The 20,954-nt window shown below is 36.2% G+C and overlaps 1 protein-coding gene across 1 annotated transcript; it reads left to right on the top strand.

The window, feature by feature from the left end:
- Positions 1-7,696: 7,696 nt before the first annotated feature.
- On the top strand, positions 7,697-19,266 carry LOC131709021 (macrophage mannose receptor 1-like). The gene is made up of 8 exons (XM_059010622.1): positions 7,697-7,830; positions 12,281-12,334; positions 13,492-13,794; positions 14,918-15,208; positions 15,973-16,314; positions 17,460-17,801; positions 18,075-18,425; positions 19,244-19,266. The coding sequence occupies exons 2-8, from the start codon at positions 12,298-12,300 to the stop codon at positions 19,264-19,266; spliced, it is 1,689 nt and encodes a 562-aa protein (XP_058866605.1). The 5' UTR covers positions 7,697-7,830; positions 12,281-12,297.
- The last annotated feature ends 1,688 nt before the right edge of the window (positions 19,267-20,954 follow it).

The following is a 20,954-nucleotide window of genomic DNA, read 5'->3' as shown; positions in this document are numbered from 1 at the left end:
TTATTTTCTTTGGGATTGGAATGATATGTTAAATGCATTTTGTTAAAGTGATAATGACCAAGGCTTTTACAGATACACTTCATGGCAAATCGTTGTGTTCTTTTGCTGTGTTTTAGTTTTATGGCTGGTTTAACACCCTTTGATTGCCATTTATATTGTGCTATCTTATCTAAGGTAACATTACTGTAGGTAGCAGATTTGTGCTAACACCAGTCGTTAGTTTTCTCAGATTTTTTCCACCCCCCTTGGGAAGCAGACACTCAATATGCTGTACTCTCTAGGTGGTGACAAGATAAATGGGCTCCACCTCAGTAAAAAATAAAATCTGAGAAAAGTTAACAAATCTGCAGGAAAACCAAGTTGTTCCAGAACAGGGGTGGTCAAAGTTGGCCCTTCCACTGCTGGTCTTTGTTACAACCCTGTTCTAAATTGTTAAATCAAACCAATTAAACCTCCATCCAGACCCTGAAGGAGTTAATTATATCATTGTTTCTGTTAAACCTGGGATGGAATGGCCCTCCAGGGCTATGATTGGACACCCCTGTTCTAGAATCTTTCTTCAAAGTTATATTTTTCTTAGTTGTCTGTACATTGATTGGTTTTAAGCAGTGTTGGGGAGTAACACAATGCATGTCATGCATTACTGTAACATGAGTACATTTTTCAGTAACTTGTAACAGTAGACAGGTAACTAAATGTGTTAACATATACATTTTATGTTAAAATATAAGTTACTTTTAGTGAAATTTTTTCTTTAAAAAAATGCATAACTTGGATATTAGAAAGCACTTCAACAGTGCAAGTCAAACCACACAGGTCACGTTATCACGCTTTGAGCCAATGAGTGGGATCGATAGCTAGATCTTCAATGAATATTTTGAGCTGTAGCCTGACCAAACCGAAAAACAAATAGCTTTGTAAAATGTAAACTGTGCCTGAGAAGTAACTATTTGGAAACATAACTATAAATAGTTCGATTTTTCCAATAACTGTAAAGCATTACTTTTTAAAAAGTAACTTCCCAACACTGTTTTTAAGTTAAACATAGCCTGAGATACAATGTAAAAGCATGTTTTTTCTAATATGATTTTTATATTTGAAATATTTTTTTCTTTTTCATATTTTATTGTGTTTGGTGTTTAAGTTGTATTTTAAAAGCACTGAATAACCATAGTCGACTTGATTTACCTACAAGCCACCACTGGATCATTTTACAGCAGCAGGGAATCCCACTGGATTGAACCCGTCATTGACCCGAGGTCACCCCTAAAATGGGTGTCTGATGCAATCCAAATGGGTTTCCCTGGTGCTGTGCTACACGCCAATCAAATCCAGCTTTGACTAATGCTAGCTGGGTATACAGGAGGTAGATTAAATCACTCCATAGTAATGTTTCCTGTATCATCCCTTATAAAAGTTTATCACGATATTGTTGCACTGCTGCCATGCTTTTCTCATGCTTATACTATGCATTTACTATAGTTTACCATGGTTTGCCGTGGTTTATTAATATGCTTTACCATATAGCACCTCTCTTTGGTTTACTAAGCTTTTACTGTGGAAAACTTTATAAAGGATTGAAAACGCTTTTCTATTTTAAATCCGTGTTTTTAAATTGACATTACAATATATATATATATACATATTTTTACTGCATAACTGTCATGTGTGTTCCCTCTTTGTTTCAAAACAATTGTGAAATATATAAAGGACAGTGAATTAGTGAAAGGTCCATACAGTGTGCATACAATTCACTGTCCATATGGACTAAATTATTTAATTTGTGAATAATCTAATTGTGAAATTACAAAGGGAGCACCAGACAGTATATACACTGACTGGGACATTGTTTAATTGGAAATGGGGTTTGTATTGACCAGAAATGAAATTTGATGTGATTTGGGCTACTGTAACATCACTTGTCTGTGGGCTCCGTGATTACCTGTGTGCTGCCAGAATTGTGCTTTCTAGCCAATGAGGGGTTTATCTGCATGTTGCAAATCCAGGAGACTGTTTTAATCAATGGACACTTTGGTCAATGCAGCCCCTGCATGGACGGAGCCACTGACCTGGCCCCTGTGAAGTTACAGTGATCCTTCCCATTGATCCTTCACACAGCTTAATGGATAATGCATAACATGACATATTTCATGACCACATAGATTTGCATACATTACTCTAATTTTCAGTCCAGTCAGTGTATATTATTATTATTATTATTATTATCCTAAAAACAATTGTTCTAAAAGCCTCATTTCTGGAAACATCCCAGTATCATAGAGACTGTTTCTAAACGTTGATTCTTTGATTCTGTTGTGAACACTGTATAGGTTTGCATAGTGATGAAGAAAGAACAATTGATGGGATGTTATGTTTTGGTAGTTTGGGGTGTTGTATTGTCGATTGTGAGAGGACAAAATGGAAACTTAAAATGCAAACAGAAACACAAAGTTCTTTAAAAAAAATAGTAATGTTAAGAAATGGTTTGTAAGGCTACTGCATAAAGCAAACAAATATGGTATAATATTTTAAGTAATGTATTCTATGCTTGCTGTAACTGCTTGGATAAAAAAAAAAAAAATAAATAACAATAAACTGGTTCAGACCATTCCTCTTTTTATTGTCGGTTATATATTTTTTGTTTCCTTTAAAGTACCATAAAAACCAGCGTATAAGTCGCACTTGTGTATAATTTGCCCCCCCCCCCCCCCCCCCCTTTTTGAGACAACAATATCAGGAAAAAGCCTATAGGTCACACCGGTGTATAAGTCACTCCCCCCTTTTTAGGACCCCCTAAAAAACTTTGAAAATAGACTTATACAAAGGTTTTTACAGTAATTCATTTTGGAAATAGGGCCCAATATCACACACATTAAATATTATTTAAAATTATAAAAGGGACATTTCAAGGCCTTATAAATTAGAGACCATTTCAGCATCTTCATACAGGTCTTGCAAGACCAATTCATTGTTTAGGTCTGAAAACATGTAATTTTTCTGGAAAGATGGATTACATTAAGAGCTTTAAGAGCTTTCTCATTGGCTCAAGGGGCACGTATATTCATTGGTATATATTAAAAAAAAATCAGTATACATAATAACAAGCTAAAATTGCAATAATATGAATTCAATCTTCCTTTTAATTAATGAAGGAAGGTCTGTTGATGAGATGCCACTGTATACATGACTATGTGATTGGATAACACATGGTTACACAGGTGTAAACTCACCTGACTACATTGGCACAAGAGACAGTCTGTGTTTATGGAAAACAATTGGGAATATAGTGGAGGTGCACAGGGGGCATTGTTCAGGGAAGATGGCATACAGTATGCTGGTGCACAAGATGACCAGATGAATATGCAACAGCAAGGAAATCAAACCTTTTTCAGATCAGCTCAGTTCAACTTGGTGATTCAGGTTTTCCCCTGGGTCCTAGTGCAAGAGGCTTCATAAATACGTTTCCAATGTTAGTGGTAGCATTACTACAGTGGTAGACGTACAGTAGGTGAGAGGACTGCAAAATTAATTTAAATATTTATGGCATTTTTTCAGGTTATACTTTAATTTGCATACGAAGACAGAAGCATTTTCAGGTGCACAGCTTGGCTGGGTTAATACAGAGGTGCCCCTTGGGAAGACCTCCAACTACCTCTAGATCTGTTACCATCGACTTCTGAATTCATATTTTGTATTGAAAGACAAGTTCATTACAGGGTTCTCTAGTTTCGAGTCTGGTTGCAATGGACAAAAAGGGGCTGCTTATCTTTTTGCTTGCAGGTAGGTTTTTATCATCCTCACAAGGAAGCAGATCAGCAACAGGAACAGAGGGGCTGCCAATGCTGTGTGTAGGTCAAAGCACCAGCGCCATCTAGTGTCAGCAAAATTAAAGGACACTTGCATCTAAAGTGGCAGATCACTACAGCTATTTCCAAACGTTTTGCAGCACCTAGAAATCAAATAAAATAAAATCTATATGAACATAATTGTATTTAACATCATGTCATCAAAGAGAGTACAAAACAATATTGCAAAAGTCTACCGGAAGCCATAGCATTATTTCATGTTAGATTTCCAACTTATTTCACATTTTTCCATTTTGTTCAGTTTTTTGTGAAGTTCTGTATATGGAAAACTACAAAGTGGTATGCAATTCAATATGTTAACATGACATTATTCAGCAGGTTTCATTCGACTTTATGAAGCAAAATTAGTTCCTTCTATGTGGCGATGCAAAACTGTTGGTCATAGCTGTACAGGTAAAATGCTAGTGTATTAGCCTGCTGTCTCAGCCATCTAGGCCCCTCAGAAGCCTATTCTTAATAAACTGAAAGCATTGCTTTTCATAGTGTGCAAACTGTCAGCCTACTATACCTGGAATCTAATGAGAGGGTTTATTTATGGACAGGCTGGAAAAGTCAGTATGTGAACTGCTCCCCAGATATATATGAAATTCACCACAGATAGGGATTCTGTTGTCCGTGGGAGTTATCAGGCTCTGCTTAAAAGAGGGTAAGAGAGGAAGAAGTCCAGAAGGGAATGGCAAGGGGAGTACAGTATCAATCAATCAACCTATCAATCAATCAATCTTTATTTATATAGCACACTTCACATAATACATAAATGAGAAAATATATACATAGAAAATACATTCATGATTACATGAAATACAAAACATTTCATTTAAAGTATAAACTAAATAATGTACTTTAGGCGATATATAAATGCAACAACCCCCTGTCTGTACCATCAATCCCCCTTTTTCCCTTGCAGAAAATGGGCAAAATACAAGTTGCGTTTGCTCAGTATTCTTATTTGCATGTTTTGTGTGCTGGTCCCATAAACTCTGTTCACTAAAGCACCTTATGAATAAGCACACTGTAAAAAAAATAAAAAGCAAACAAAAAAAAAAGAAGCAGAATCCATTTTTGAACCTAGTTTGCATGCAGTCTGCCTGCTACACCAGGAGCATAATCAGGAGGTTTTTGCATTTATGAGAAGAGGCTGACCTACACACAAAGGCTGCTTCAGATATAGATGTAATTCACCACATTTGAATTGTACATTTCATACCATGTTACTTTCATACACAGATTCAGAGAGGCATGGGTTTGAATCAGCTCAAGTCACAATGGTCTCAATTACATAGCCTCCAGACAGACAGTGGATATTAGTGTCGTCCTATTCACCACACAGGGCCAGTACTTTGTGTTCAGGTCAGCATTAGGGGGGTCGCTAGGACTCTGCCTTTGCTTGTGGAAGGGAGCAGTTCAGTCTCCAGGACTCAAGCCTGCCCTGGACTGGAAGGAGCTCTGCTAACTATTTGTTATTGATTTAGTTTCTTCTGCCAATGTACCAGCAGCTATGGCTAAAAGATTTGCATCACCCTATAGAATTAACTAACTTCATAAAGTCGAATGAAACCTGCTGAATAATGTTAAGTTATCATATTGAATGAAAAACTGAAAGAGAAAAAAAATCTAACATGAAACACTGTACTACTATTATGGCTTCTGGTAGACTTTTGCAATATCATTTTTTAGTTGATTTAATTACATGATGTTAAATAAAATATCAAAAATATGTTCATACAGTTTTTTTTTTTTTTAATGATCTCAATCCTAAAATTCTAGGTGATGTAATACTTTTGGCCAGAGTTGTACATATAAAAGAGCCGGTATGTTCAGGCAGTGTCTAATATATGTATTGATCTCTGATATAAGACTTTAGGAGCAGCGTAGTTCTGTATAGGTCTAAAATAAACAGCACAGTTATCTTATCTAATGCATTCTTCATGATGTTTAGAGTCACGTCATATATCACTCTCTTTTTCATCACAACTGTTTAAATAATTTTAAAGCACCCCTGTGGTTCAAAAGGGCTGTAAAAGATTTAGTTTCTCTATTTAACCTGTCACACCTGCAGCAATCTGCCTGTAAAAAAAACCCCAAAAATACCGCTATATAGTTTACTACTAATAATACTAATAATATTATAACTGTTATGATTTAAATTATTCCCATTATTTTCTCCAACTGTCCTTTCAAAAAGAGGCAAAATACAAGTTGCATTTCCTCTGTATTCTTATTTGCATGTTTTGTGTGCTGATCCCATAAACTCTGCTCACTAAAGCACCTGATGAATAAGCACACTGTAAAAAAAATAAAAAGCAAACAAAAAAAAAAAACAGAATCCATTTTCAAACCTAGTTTGCATGCAGCCTGCCTGATACAGCAGGAGCATAATCAGGAGGTTTTTGCATTTGAGAAGAGGCTGACCTGCACACAAAGGCTGCTTCAGATATAGATGTAATTCAACACATTTGAATTGTACATTTCATACCATGTTACTTTCATACACAGATTCAGAGAGGCATGGGTTTGAATCAGCTCAAGTCACAGTGGTCTCAATTACAAAGCCTCCAGACAGACAGTGGATATTAGTGTCGTCCTATTCACCACACAGGGCCAGTACTTTGTGTTCAGGTCAGCATTAGGGGTGTCTCTAGGACTCTGCCTTTGCTTGTGGAAGGGAGCAGTTCAGTCTCCAGGACTCAAGCCTGCCCTGGACTGGAAGGAGCTCTGCTAACTATTTGTTATTGATTTAGTTTCTTCTGCCAATGTACCTACAGATATGGCTAAAAGATTTGCATCACCCTATAGAATGAACTAACTTCATAAAGTCGAATGAAGCCTGCTGAATAATGTTACGTTAACACATTGAATTACATATCGCTTTGTAGTTTTCAATGTACTTAACAAAAAACTGACAACAATTGAAAAATGACACATTTCAAATTGTGACATGAAATACTGTACTACTATTGTGGCTTCCGGTAGAATTTTGTGATATCATTTTATAGTTTGTTTGATTAAAATCGAATAAAATATCTAAATTATGTCTCAATCCTAAAATTCTAGGTGATGTAATACTTTTGGCCAGAGCGGTACATATAAAAGAGCTGGTATGTTCAGGCAGTGTCTAATATATGTATTGATCTCTGATATAAGACTTTAGGAGCAGAGTAGTGCTGTATAGGTCTGAAATAAATATCACAGTTATCTCATGTAATGCGTTCTTCTTGATGTTTAGAGTCACGTCGTATATCACTTTCTTTTTCAGTCATTAAATCTTTGTAAAGAATTAAACACCCCTGTGATTTAAAAAGGCAAAATTATATATATATATATATATATATATATATATATATATATATATATATATATATATATATATATATTATTAGTTGTTTAGCAGATGCTTTATCTAAAGTAACTTATAGAGACTAGGGGGTGAATTATGCATCACAACTGCTGCTGCAGAGTCACTTACAATAGGGCCTCGGTAATTAAGATTATATGTATTACTTGTTATTGAAAATCAGGTATATAAATCAACTATGCAATTTCTCCATTTAACCTCTACCACCTGCAACAATCTGCTTGTAAGAAAAAAAGTATATAGTTTACTAAGTATAATAATAATAATAATAATAATAATAATAATAATAATAATAATAATAATAATACTACTACTACTACTACTACTACTACTACTACTACTAATAATAATAATAATAATAATAATAATAATAATAATAATAATAAGTATAATAATGTATTATTATTACAATTAAACATATCCTTTTCCAGGTTAAAAAAAACAAACATTACATTTGCTCTGTGTCCTTATTTGCATGTTGCGTGTGCTGATCACCTGCACTCAGGTGTTTATAGCAGCAGATTCCTGCAGCAGCTCCTCAGACTGAAGGAGAGAGGACACAGAGACTCCAGAGAGAGAGACAGAGAGCTGTGAGACTCCACTGAGAAGGTGAGTGCCACATCATTCTGATTAAAACCATTTACAAAAGGGTTGAGGAAATCAATGTAAATGTGTTAATTGTGAAAAATATTATGAGAAGAGTGGCAAATTGAGCAAAAACTTGTGCATGCAATTTCAAGATTATATATATATATATATATATATATATATATATATATATATATATATATAATCAGGATATAAATCAGCTATAAATTTTAACATATTTATTTATTTTATTTTTATTTATCCAGGGTGACTTACAATTGTTACAAGATATCACATTATACATTATACAGATATCACTTTTTTTTTTTTTTAAACATGCAATTACCCACTGCTGCTCAAAGGGAACAGCAGCAGTGTCCCCAACCAGGGACTGCTGCCCCTATATACACATATACACATAGGCGTTATATATATATATATATATATATATATATATATATATATATATATATATATATATATATATATAAATGAATAGATGTTTTTATGGAAGTACACAAAAGGTTTCAATTAGTATTTAATGATTTGTATTTAATTATGACTTCACCTGTGTAGTGGTTATAATTACTCCCCAAGCTACAATCACAAACAAAATATGTATTTAATAATTTAAACCTCTTTTGTATATGCAAAAAAGATATATATTTTCAATTTTTGTGCACTGCAATTATACCTCATTTCAAACATCTATCTATCTATTGTGGCAGAGCAGGAGCTCTGAGTGTAAAAAGTGTGGGTGTTGTGTTGTGTATTTTGGTGGTGGTTGGCAGGGACAGGGTTAATTCCTGTCCCCGCCAAAAACATATGAGACTGTGGATGTTCCTAATGGAATAATTGGCGTTAATTAGGAACATCCATTAAGAGAGCTCACCAGGGAGCTGGTAAAACTGTATGAATCAAGTGTTTGGTTGGTAAACGGTTTAGCAGTCCAGTCTGCTAGGTAAGGACTGTTCAAAGTGTTGTTAGGCTCTATGTATGAGTTAGGTTTTGTTTTGTTCCTGTTAATAATAAAAGAGCATTGAGAAGCAAAGTTTCTGTGTTGGGTAGAGTAATTCGCGCCAAACGAACCCGAGAGCCTCAGGCTGTTTCACATCTATCTATCTATCTATCTATCTATCTATCTATCTATCTATCTATTTATCTATCTATCTATCTATCTATCTATCTATCTATCTATCTATCTATCTATCTATCTATCTATCTATCTATCCAGGGCCAGCCTTAGGCTGTGTGGGACCCTAGGCGGGGATGATTAAGTGTGGGGTCCAGAACATCAAATGAATGCTACAGTAGCAACCGCATCTTTCTAAATTCTTGGCAACCTTGTGACGGAGAGAGTGAGAGTGAGACGGGACAGAAACAAAGCAGAACAAAAGTAAGAAAGACAAAACTACAGGATCAGTGAAGGCGATTGCCCATTGATATTAAAGATTGAATTAAATTAAACAAAGTCGTTTCCATCTGTGCTTTCAGGTGGATATTCCACATTAGTTAGGTTTATTTTAATAGATTCTCTTATGTTGTTTTCTGCTGATCTTTGTAAGTCCAATGCTGTGGATGCGATCTGTTTTGGGGGTTGTGACAGGGTGAGGGGTCACATGTCGTATGTTTGGTGACACAAGCTCGGGCGAGGCTGTGGAACTACAAAATGAGTGCCTGCCTCTGCTGTGTAAATTGTGTTTGGTAGTGGTTTGGCAGGGATAGGGTTAAAAAAAACCTATTAATTGATTGATCAGTTGTCTATCAGTTATGCGATCCAGGTGATTGGGGTCCACCTGCACAGGTTAGTTTTGCAGTCAATGGGTTAGGTGGAGGGAGGCGTCTGTCTGGTATTTCTGTACATGTTGTATAGCTTGTTTTTGTTATATAGAATTTTTCAATCAAAGGAAAAGAATGTGATTAGAATCATGGCTTAGTGAAGCTGGAGAACCGGGCTGGCTGTAAGGGATTGGAGGAGATAAAAGATTTTTAAATATAGCGATATAGTTTTTTTATAGCAGATCTTTTAATTTTAGTCGGCGCACAAACATGACGAAGCTGATTTGTCCCTTTTTTTTCCAGGAAGTTGTCCTTTTCCCATGCTAATGATTTGGTTTAGCAATGAGTGCAAGGGAAAATAAATGTAAAATATTTTAATGTTTTAAAACTAAGAAACAACATGAAACAAGTACATTCTTGCTCGAAGCAAGACCTTGCTAGTTTAATACTGTTCAATATATTTGAATTATTTTGGATTATGTGTCTTTGTCCTTCCCTTGTTGTTCACAGGACTCTGTACATAATTTCCATGTTATCTTGTATCAGATTTGTGCAAACATTTTCCAAGAGTTGCACATTATGAAAGGGAGCCTGTTATCGTGGGAGTGTGTTAGGCAGGCTTGTTTAACATAATTACATATTTATTATATATTTAAATAATTACATATGTATGTGCACAAGCTGAAATGAACATGAAACAATAATTAACTCAATTCAGCTTGGAACTCCAGGTATTCCCCTGGGTCCTAGTGCCTGTAAATATATAATAGTGCCTGTAAATATTAAATATGGATTAAATACAAAAAAAAAAAATAACATTTTAGATAACTAAAACAAAAAAAAGCATTGTGTTGCCAGATAAAATAATGATCTTAATAATGAAAAATAATGAAGCAGGAGAATGTTCCAAAGGTTTGAAGTAGGTCCGTGCCGAGTAACGAGTACAAATAAATACTTGTAACGAGTATGGAAATATTTTCTTCAATAAAGATCCACACAGTAATTTTGCTATCATTCATACTCAGGTGAGACTCAGGTTTAAGCAATACTGCACTGTGACATCATTATGTTCTATTGTGATGAAAATAAAAACTAGCTGTGCAGTGCCCCCTGTGGGAATTCAGGGAGAATGCTGATTGGTTGTGTCATGGCCAGTTTGTTATTTTTTGTATATAGTCACCAGTACTGTTCTGCTGTTTTTAATTTAATTTAATTTTTCTTGGCATGGGGGGAATGCCTCCAAGCAGCCTTTGTTAAGTCTGTCCTGGGTAACTTGTTGTATGAGCAGCCTTTAATAAAGTACCTACAACTGGATTTACGACACCCAGTGGGTTTATTTTACAACCAACACATTACAATATGTGTCATAAACAAAAGCTTCCATAGCCTAAAATATTATTACATTGGTATATATTAGGTCAGTAAAACACAGATATAATGATATAAGTTTTATTGTAAATAATACTTACTGTGTTAATTCTATGTATACTCATTTAAATGCTGACACAAATTGTGGTTAGCTGGTGTATCTAAATGTTCTCTGCATTGACCCTGATCCAGATACGCAGGCACAGCATGTTAATAAGAATGACCTTGCACACCTATACTGGGAAAAAAAAGATGAAGCTTGCGATAAACAACTCCATATATGGAATGAGTTGAATGGTGAAATGTGGGGGGTGTATCAGCTGCTGTAGCTTGTAAATTCTGTATAAGGAACAACAAAAGGTAGGCATGTAGGTGAAATTGGTATGTATATTGGATAAAGTTGAAATTGGTTTGGTTTGTTTGGGGCCAGGAGATGCTTGGGTTGTGTTCTCGAACGTTCTGTTGAGTGCCTATCAGCTACTTGCATAGCAGAGTGTCCTTGAACATTTTGTTGGGTACATCACATGTTATCAGATAAGTATGGTAACCACTGGAGGAGGCTGTGTGCTAGTCGCTGCAAATATCAAATGGAAAGGCAACTCCTTTGTAGTTCTCTGTACTATGGGGAGCTACCCAATCCGCTGAATGCAATCGTATTGTAATGCTATGAAGGTTTCTGCTTGAATAAAAACTACTCTGCTGGGACACAATTAACAAGAGACTTTGTGCATTTTTCTACACAACTACATCTACACATGCAATTCCTCATTACCACTAGCGTAAGACCTAGTTAATGTGTATGATTGTCACTACCATTGCTTCCAAAAACCTAGTATATCACTTACAGCTAAATGAATATATATAAATACAGAAATTACAAGTTCTGTAAGAATTGGTTGGAAACCCCTTGACTGGAACTTCAAGAAAGTTTAGAACTACTTCGCTGATTTTTGGGGAAAAAAATTCTATAGAAAAGGTCAAACAGTGGTGACAATGTTGATATTGATATAATTTAGCAATAGTCACATTTAAAATCTTTAGCAACAAGCTATACACAGTATCATAATACAATCTCTGACATGTTGTCATTTTTACCTTACATGAAAACAGTTTATTGCAACAGAAATTATAGCTGGACAGCACTAGATGTAATCTACATCTCTTCACAATTTTTTCAGTGGTTGAAAAAGTCTTAATAATAATAATAATAATAATAATAATAATAATAATAATAATAATAATAATAATAATAATAATACAAGCCCACCCAATACTCACTTGAATTTCAACCTGTATTAAAAAGATTCATTTCTCTTTGTTTCAGTTTCTGGTGTGGCTATCATGGAGAAGCTGGTGCTCCTGATGCTGTTGCTTGCAGGTAGGTTTGTATTAGTCCCTGCACAGATGCATATCCCTGATAACTGGGGTGTAGAGAAAATGCCTGTAGCTCCGTCAAATGCCATAGTTACTAACATGTACAGAGGAGTGTTCATTTCAATGTTCTCATTCCCCCACTAGCATGCATTACAATTTCACTTGGATGAAATGTTTAACAGTGTTTAAAGATGGAAACGTTTACATATTTGAAGAATTACACAGGGATACAAACATATTTAGAAAGAAAGTCGTCAAATGAGGATCAAAGCCCGGCTCTTTTCAACAGAGGTTAAGGTGCTCTCTTGTGTTGTGCAGTGTAACCCAGCCTCTGCCCTGTTACACACACAACCGCTTGTAGTTGGATCAGCCCTATGCTGCCAACCACAGCTCTACAAGTTCTGACTAGACCAAAACCTCTACAGCAGGGGTGTCGAACAGTTCCAGCAGGGCCGCAGAGTCTTCTAGCTTTTGGATAAATGTAACACTTCTGTCCATACCTCAGACTGTTTCATAGGTAGTGTACCTTGAACCAAGTGCATTTTTTAAAATCATCTACTGTAAAATACCTTGACAATTATTAAATATATCCAATTGAACAAAAAATTAGATCAATTATGTTAATTGAGAGCTTAAGTTGGAAGGAAAACCAGAAGACCCTGCGGCCCTCAAGGACTGGTGTTTGACACCCCTGCTCCACAGTATATACAAAGTAATGTACATTCAAAAGCTCCTACTCCCCCTGCAGGTAGCAGCACTCATTGCACATAAAAACGGCACCACAGTGCGCTTTTGCACCTGAGTACCTGCGTGTGTGCTATCTGTTCCTGGCCTGACTTCAACGCCCCGTCTATCCTGTCACAGAGGTCATCTGTGTGTCCGGCTTTACTCAGCTGTATATAAATGGAACACAAACACTTTGTGGAGTCTTTGTTTTGGAGAGTAAGGAGGAGTGCTAATCCATTAGAATCCTCTGAACCTGTGTTTTATGATAGGAGACAGACATTGTGACAAATTTATTTGTTCACCCAGTTGGGTATTAGGTGCAGTGTTTCTTTTGTAAGTGGTTTAATAAAAGTGCTTGTGTCAAAGCATTTCATTTTCTCTGTACACCCACTGCCAAGCCAGCCTCTCACAGGCCCAATATACCTTTTTTTTCAGGAATATGTGAAGTTGCCTCCGACCACTTCAGAAAATACCACTTTGTGAAAGATGAAAAGAGCTGGTTTGATGCTCAGAGCTACTGTCGAGAGAAGCACACTGACCTGGCCACCATTGAAAGCCAGGAAGAAACAGAGAAAGTCTTAAATATTTCAGCTGGTTTTACTGATGCCTGGATCGGCCTGTATTATGACAAAGAGAACTGGCAGTGGTCCAATGGAGATAATGTGAGCTACTACAACTGGAAATTCAATCTCAGCTGTACTAGTGTCAATTCAGATGGAGAGTGGGTGGACTCACACTGTAATAATACTAAATATTCTTTCATATGCTACAATGGTAAAGTAACATTTTATTTATGCAATGCTCTACTAGAAAACAGGGCTCAAGTGTTTTTTTCACTCTTTCCCTGGAACACTTGTGCAACACAACGCATAATCCTGGCAACAGGGATACAGTGAAGAAGGGGTTCATTTGTTTGTCCATCTGCATGCTTTACAAAATATATTTAGATAACTGCTTGTCTAGCTAACAAGTCTTAGAAGGACATTCTTTGAGGTTATCTTAATCTGGGTTTTCCAAGAGTGTGACGTTAAATTGTTTAGATCTGTTGCACTTTTTATAATAGAATTGTTCCCAATTTTTGATAATATGGAGATGTCTGTCTGTCTGTCTGTCTATATGTTACACTTACAATTTTACATGTGCATACAATGGATGAAGGGTCAGGAAAATAAATCAGTTATGACTTTATTTTACAATTTATTCATTTTAACATAGCATTCTTAAATATTGATTTAAAAACAGTACTTCCATAAATTGTTCTTGTGTGTATAGTCTTCTCTAGCGTTATAAAGGGGAAGCATTGTATTTTGAATTGAATGAGGAGGGCTACTCAGTCCTGGAACCTTACATATTCCTAACAAGCTCAAAGCATGTTAAAAACAGATTTAGAGAAATGTGATAATAACTCAATACTGGAGCAACAGAACCCATTGCATACACCCTAAAAATGACATTGGAAGCTACTGGCTTTTTAGTGTTAACAGACTTGAAAGAATAAATACAGAACAGTGTGTTCTATTTTATTTTTGTTTGTTTTGTTTTTTGCTGGGTTTTGTTAGCGGTTAAAGTAATTTTCTATTTTGCTTATCAAACAACTATATACAACAATACAAAAGGCCTGGTTACTTTGGGGTACACCAGCAAGATCAATTTTAGGTCAGACTATTCTTAAGAGCCCACCTCTTTTTAGATTTGTGTTTCCTTTTCAGAAACCAGTGACTACAGTCAGTGATCTATCCTGCTTTAAAATAAACTTTGTATGAAGCTCAGCAGCTCTGTAGAGAAAACCACAACGGCCATGTTACTATAAAGAACGACAGTGACACAGCCTATTTGATCTGCTGTCTGTTACTTTTTTCAGACACCAGAGAGAGTTATATCCTGATTGATCAACCGAAAACATGGTATGAAGCTCAGAAGTACTGTAGAACAAACTACACCGACCTCGTCAGTATAAAGAATAATGATGAAGATAAGAAAATAAAGGAGAAAGCAAATGGAACTGCTGTCTGGATAGGTCTGTTCAATAATCCCTGGAAATGGTCACACAAAGGGGAGTATTCCTCTTTTCACAACTGGAACAAAGGGGAACCAAACAATGTAGGGAATAATATCTGTGTGGAGATGTATGGTGCAGCGGATAAGGAAAGAGGTAAATGGAATGACGCTGGCTGCAACAATACCTTGCCCTTCTTTTGCTATAATGGTAAGGATCCCTCAGTGTTTTCACCCCATCTGTGACATTTACAAAGTATGTCATCATATAAAACAACATTAGGGGAATTTTTTATTTTTTGTAATTTATAAATGGTCAGTCTTTGCTTAGTAAAACAAATACATTTATATATTGAAGGTGAATGGTTGTTGAGGGGCATTTATGTGACCTGTGAATTCAGGTATGAGGGTTAATGTATTCATGGGAATTATTAATGAACAACTGTTTCATCATAAAATAAAGCTATGTTGCAAATTAGATGACAATGGGTCACATTTTAAAGCAAGTGCCAAGGGGGGAATGGGAATAAAACTAGCAATTTGCTACTAAGAAGAATTATTTAAAAGCTTCTTCCTGAAACTAAGTTGTTTCTTGGAAGTTTTATTTCTCTCAGAAAAGCTCTTGTCCTAAATAAACAGCAGCAATATTGGGTCAAAGGGTCAGAGGTCAATGCCAAGGTCCCTGATACATTCATCACACATTTATCATCTCAAATGGGAAACGAGACATAAGACTTCCACAAACGTTTTAGAATCAATTGGCTGAACTTTGAAAATCAAATCTTTGTCCCAACCCTTTATTTGATCATTATTAATAAACTACACCTCATAATGTTAGTCTTGACAATCCAAAGAACATTATATATGCATGGAATGGGCTTATTTGTGATTTGTAATCAATGATATATCATTTTTTTTCAGAATCCTGTAAAGAAGCTTCCTGCCCTAAATACCACTTTGAGAAAACTGTTATGAACTGGTCTGCCGCTCAGACACACTGTAGAGATAAATACACAGACCTGGCCACTGTCCACAGCCAAGAGGAAGCAAAGCAACTCTTAGATATTTTAAATATGAGTACCAATGCCTGGATAGGGATGTATCGTGATGTCAGTGAGAACTGGCAGTGGTCCAATGGAGATGAAGTCACCTACAACACGAGACGTGCCAAACTCTTCTGTGCTACAGTCAGTCAAGATGGAGATTGGACCGATTCTGTCTGTCATGATACAAAACATTTCATGTGTTATAACAGTAGTAAAGGTATTTTCTTTTCTGTTATGCTCTCTGTGATGCGGTGTATAGACCCCAAACTAGTAAAACAGACTTCCAGGGCTGTTTAGTACATGTCCTGTGTAAAAGGTGCATGTATGTACAGGATAGCATATCACTAGGTTCCTTCTTACAATAAACTAATATCATAAACTGCACTCTGAAAAGGGCTCTGAAGAATACAGTAAGTGTTTGTCTGAGAAAAGCATTGTTCATGTTAAGGTGTAGGTCAGACATTCTCAAGACTTTGAAATAATAACCACTGTACATTGTATTATTTACAGATGCACACACAGGCAGCCATAACCAGCAACGTTTATTCAATATCCCTTAGAACAAGAAGAACTCCAATTAGCTCCATGCTCTGAGTAGTGACACAATCTAGTACTGCACATGAATAACAACAACACCAGTTTAACTAACACATATCATTGCATCTCCTCTTGTTTACCAGTATTTAAATATGTGCAGGGGTGGACTACCCTTGTACTAGTGGCTGTACTGGGATTATTCTGCCCCGTCTGTACAGTCACTCAGTATAAATCCATTCTGTTACGGGCTTCCTGAATTCTTACTGGATAGCGTCTCTCAAGCTTCTCCGGAGGTTCTTTGTTTGCTACCTGCTCCCTCTAGTGATACAATTTATTTCTGCACATATAAATGAATAACAATAACACCCATTTAACTAACACATATCATTACATACATGACCATTATTTCAACTTTGTTTTTGTGATTATGCTGAACAATATATATATATATATATATATATATATATATATATATATATATATATATATATATATATATATATATATATATATATTAATTCACATGTTTTAAAGGTCATGTTACTATTTAATAAAATTTAATGACTTACTTGTGTAAATACAGTAATGCAGCCTACAGATGCGCATCATGTGACTCGCCAGCTTTCAGATCCTGTGCAACACCCACTTGTTTAGCTCCACTTTTCACGCTAAAATGATTAGAAAAATCAACTGTTTCAATACATACATTTTCTTAAAGAAAAAACTGTATTTTTTATTAGTCAATACTAATAACTGTAACAGCAGGAGAGCCAAGACACCTCAATAACGACGGTCCAATTGATCTTCTGTTTGATACCTTTTCAGAAACCAGCGAGAGATATATCCTGATTGAGCAACCGAAAACCTGGTATGAAGCTCAGCAGTACTGTAGAGATAACTACACCGACCTCGTCAGTGTAAAGAATGAGGATGAAAATAAGAAAATAAAGGAGAAAGCAAATGGAAATCCTGTCTGGATTGGTCTGTTCAATAACCCCTGGAAGTGGTCGGATGGGGGGGATAATTACACACCTCAGAACTGGTCAGAAAATCAATCTGACAATTATGAAGGCAAAGAGAAATGTGTGACGATTCAAAACAAAACTAATAAGCTTACATTAAACGATAATCCATGCAGCACAGCACACCCCTTCTTCTGCTATGACGGTAAGGAGCCCTGTTTAATCTGTGTTCTTGTTTAGAAGCTGACATTACCCTTTAAGCAGGACAGGGCATAACCCATTTACATTAATTAAATCAGGTTTGCAGTTCAAGATAACCTCTTAAAACCTTTTTTTTTTTTTAGCAATTTATTCTCATTTTCTCAAAGCACTGTTTAAACTAACAGAACTCTTTAAAAAAACAAAACATTCCTTAAGTTCAACGAATAAGGCTCTAGGTGTTAGTTTTAGAAAAGACAGTGATTTCCTGTGATTTCAGATGGCAAGAAGCTGTTCCTTGTGAAGGAGAGTAAAACCTGGGAGGAAGCCGTGGAGTACTGCAGAGCCAACTACACTGACCTGGTCAGCATCGAGTCAGAGGAGAAGCTCCAGAGGGTGTACCGAGAGGCTAACAAGGCCAGCTCTTCACATGTCTGGCTCGGGCTGCTGCAGAGCTGTACCTTTGGCTTCTGGTACTGGGTGGACGGAACCCAGTCCTGTTATGATAACTGGGCTCCAGAACCCCGATGCCAGTCTGGGTGTAACCAGTGTGGAGTCATGACTGTAAAGAACGGGTTAAAATGGACTGAAAAACCCTGCACTGAGAGGTTCAACTTCATCTGCTACAACGGTAAACAGACTGGTTTTGTATTTTGAAAGGTGAAGAACAAGGTCTTGTGCAACCGTGAGTGATATTCCAGCCTTTACTGTGTCAGAGCTGGTGGTCTTCAGCTGGTCAGGAGACTTGGTGCTGGTTAAGCTGGCCCAAGAAACAATAGATTGGTTAATAATGGCTGTACCGTTTTAAAGTCAATAGTTTTGTAGATTTCTAAATGTATCTGTACACTGTAAAATGTAGTCTGGGATTTTACAAGGCTGGTATATTTTTTCCATTTCCTCTAGCTGGTCATCATCGAGCATGTATTATGTTTGGCCACGCACCGTTTCATGATGTTCAGTGACTTGGTTAAAGTGTGGCTACAGTATTGCACCTACAGTATTACAACATTAAGGACACAATTAATAAAAAAGCTTACGAGCCATAAACTGAAAGAATAAAGTATGTGTACACCAAAACATAGATTTCTGATTAAAAAAACGGTAGTTTGTAACTAGTTTATTGATGTCTATTTGATGTCTAGTATAGATAAGTATAGATAACTGGCTGGCCTTTCTCAGTCATCCTACTGACCAGCTAAGCACACGGAACAGGTTACAATTTGGTTCCAACCACTGTTAATTGGGGTCCTCAGTGTGTACTTACTGGTGCTGAGGTTACCATGACAACAGTTGGCCCACTCAAGGATTTTCTTTTGAGTTAAATATAAAATAGACAAAAAACAGCTAAATATTCAAAAATCGAGGGAACTAGCCCAACTAGCATGTTGTTGGTGGTTTTCTTTGATGGAATCTGTGTTTATTTTTCATGAAGTCTTGTTTCTCCCCCAGATACAACTGGCTCTTCTCACTGAAGGCTCTCAGTGCTACAGCTTCTGCAGCAGAATCAGCTTCTTCCTGTCAGGCTCTCTGCCATTGCTTCATGGGGACGAATGGCTTATTTTCTTTGGGTTTGGAATGATATGTTAAATGCATTTTGTTAAAGTGATAATGCCCAAGGCTTTTACAGATACACTTCATGGCAAACCGTTGTGTTCTTTTGCTGTGTTTTAGTTTTATGGCTGGTTTAACACCCTTTGATTGGCATTTTTCTAAGGTAACATTACTGTAGGTAGCAGATTTGTGCTAACACCAGTCGTTAGTTTTCTCAGATTTTTTCCAACCCCCTTGGGAAGCAGACACTCAATATGCTGTACTCTGTAGGTGGTGACAAGATAAATGGGCTCCACCTCAGTAAAAAATAAAATCTGGAAAAGTTAACAAATCTGCAGGAAAACCAAGTTGTTCCAGAACAGGGGTGGTCAAAGTTGGCCCTTCCACTGCTGGTCTTTGTTCCAACCCTGTTCTAAGTTGTTAAATCAAACCAATTAAACCTCCTGAAGCAGTTAGTTACATCATTGTTTCTGTTAAACCTGGAATGGAATGGCCCCCCAGGGCTGTGATTGGACACCCCTGTTCTAGAATCTTTCTTCAAAGTTATATTTTTCTTAGTTGTCTATACATTGATTGGTTTTAAGCAGTGTTGGGGAGTAACACAATGCATGTCACACATTACTGTAATACTTGTAACAGTAGACAGGTAACTAAATTTGGTAAGATATATATTTTATGTGAAAAAAAAGATACTTTTAGTGTCACTGACCCGAGATCACCCCTAAAATGGGTGTCTGATGCAATCCAATATATATATATATATATATATATATATATATATATATATATATATATATATATATATATATATATATATAATGTTGTTTTTAAAAAAAGTTATATGTTTGAAATGCATTTGGTAAAACCCAGAAGGTCATTTTACATGCACTTAACATATTTGATTATATCATTTAATAAAGGGATTATATGGCTATCTGCTTTAAAATGTTAAAATAAATCAGTTATATACTCTATGTGCTGATCAGGGTAATTCCCTTGAATGTGTTTTACGATGTTAGTTATTCATTAAATTGAATTAATTTCATGGTAAACGTGTTAATTACACAACAGAAAAAACAAAGCATTCGTCCCTCATTTGCGTTTGTCTGTGTAACCGGCGGAGGCTGGGTGCAATCCGGCACACCACAAGAAAGAGTCTTAACCACAATGCAAGAGCCAGGCTCGTCTGTATTCATGGTTATAGAGCTTTGAACCTCCTCTCATCTCACCGACTGGGGACGGAATCCGTAATGGAGTGTATCACACAACACTGCCTGTAACATCTGCGCAATACTGAGTGCCATTCAGTATCAATCTGAAGGTTTGATTTAATATGGAATCTGTTATTATTTACGAAAAACACTTACAATGCGGTTAATTGCCATTGATTGGTACTGCATCTAGGGTTACCATGTGGCTCCAGATTAACTGGACGCTGTGAGACAGAACGGGATTTCAAACTTGCCCTAAATTGAAATAAAGAATGTGTAAATGAACCATCCTTAGCTACAATTAATAATGGTGCTTAAATACCCGCATGCACGTCAAATAATTGTATTATACTAAGAATGAATTGCAGCCAGTCGCTATTTTTTTCTGTTTGTTAAAA

Source organism: Acipenser ruthenus, chromosome 41 (genome assembly GCF_902713425.1).
Source record: "Acipenser ruthenus chromosome 41, fAciRut3.2 maternal haplotype, whole genome shotgun sequence".
Taxonomy (NCBI): domain Eukaryota; kingdom Metazoa; phylum Chordata; class Actinopteri; order Acipenseriformes; family Acipenseridae; genus Acipenser; species Acipenser ruthenus.
The sequence above is the reverse complement of the archived record's forward strand: the minus strand, read 5'-3'. Positions and strand labels throughout refer to the sequence as shown.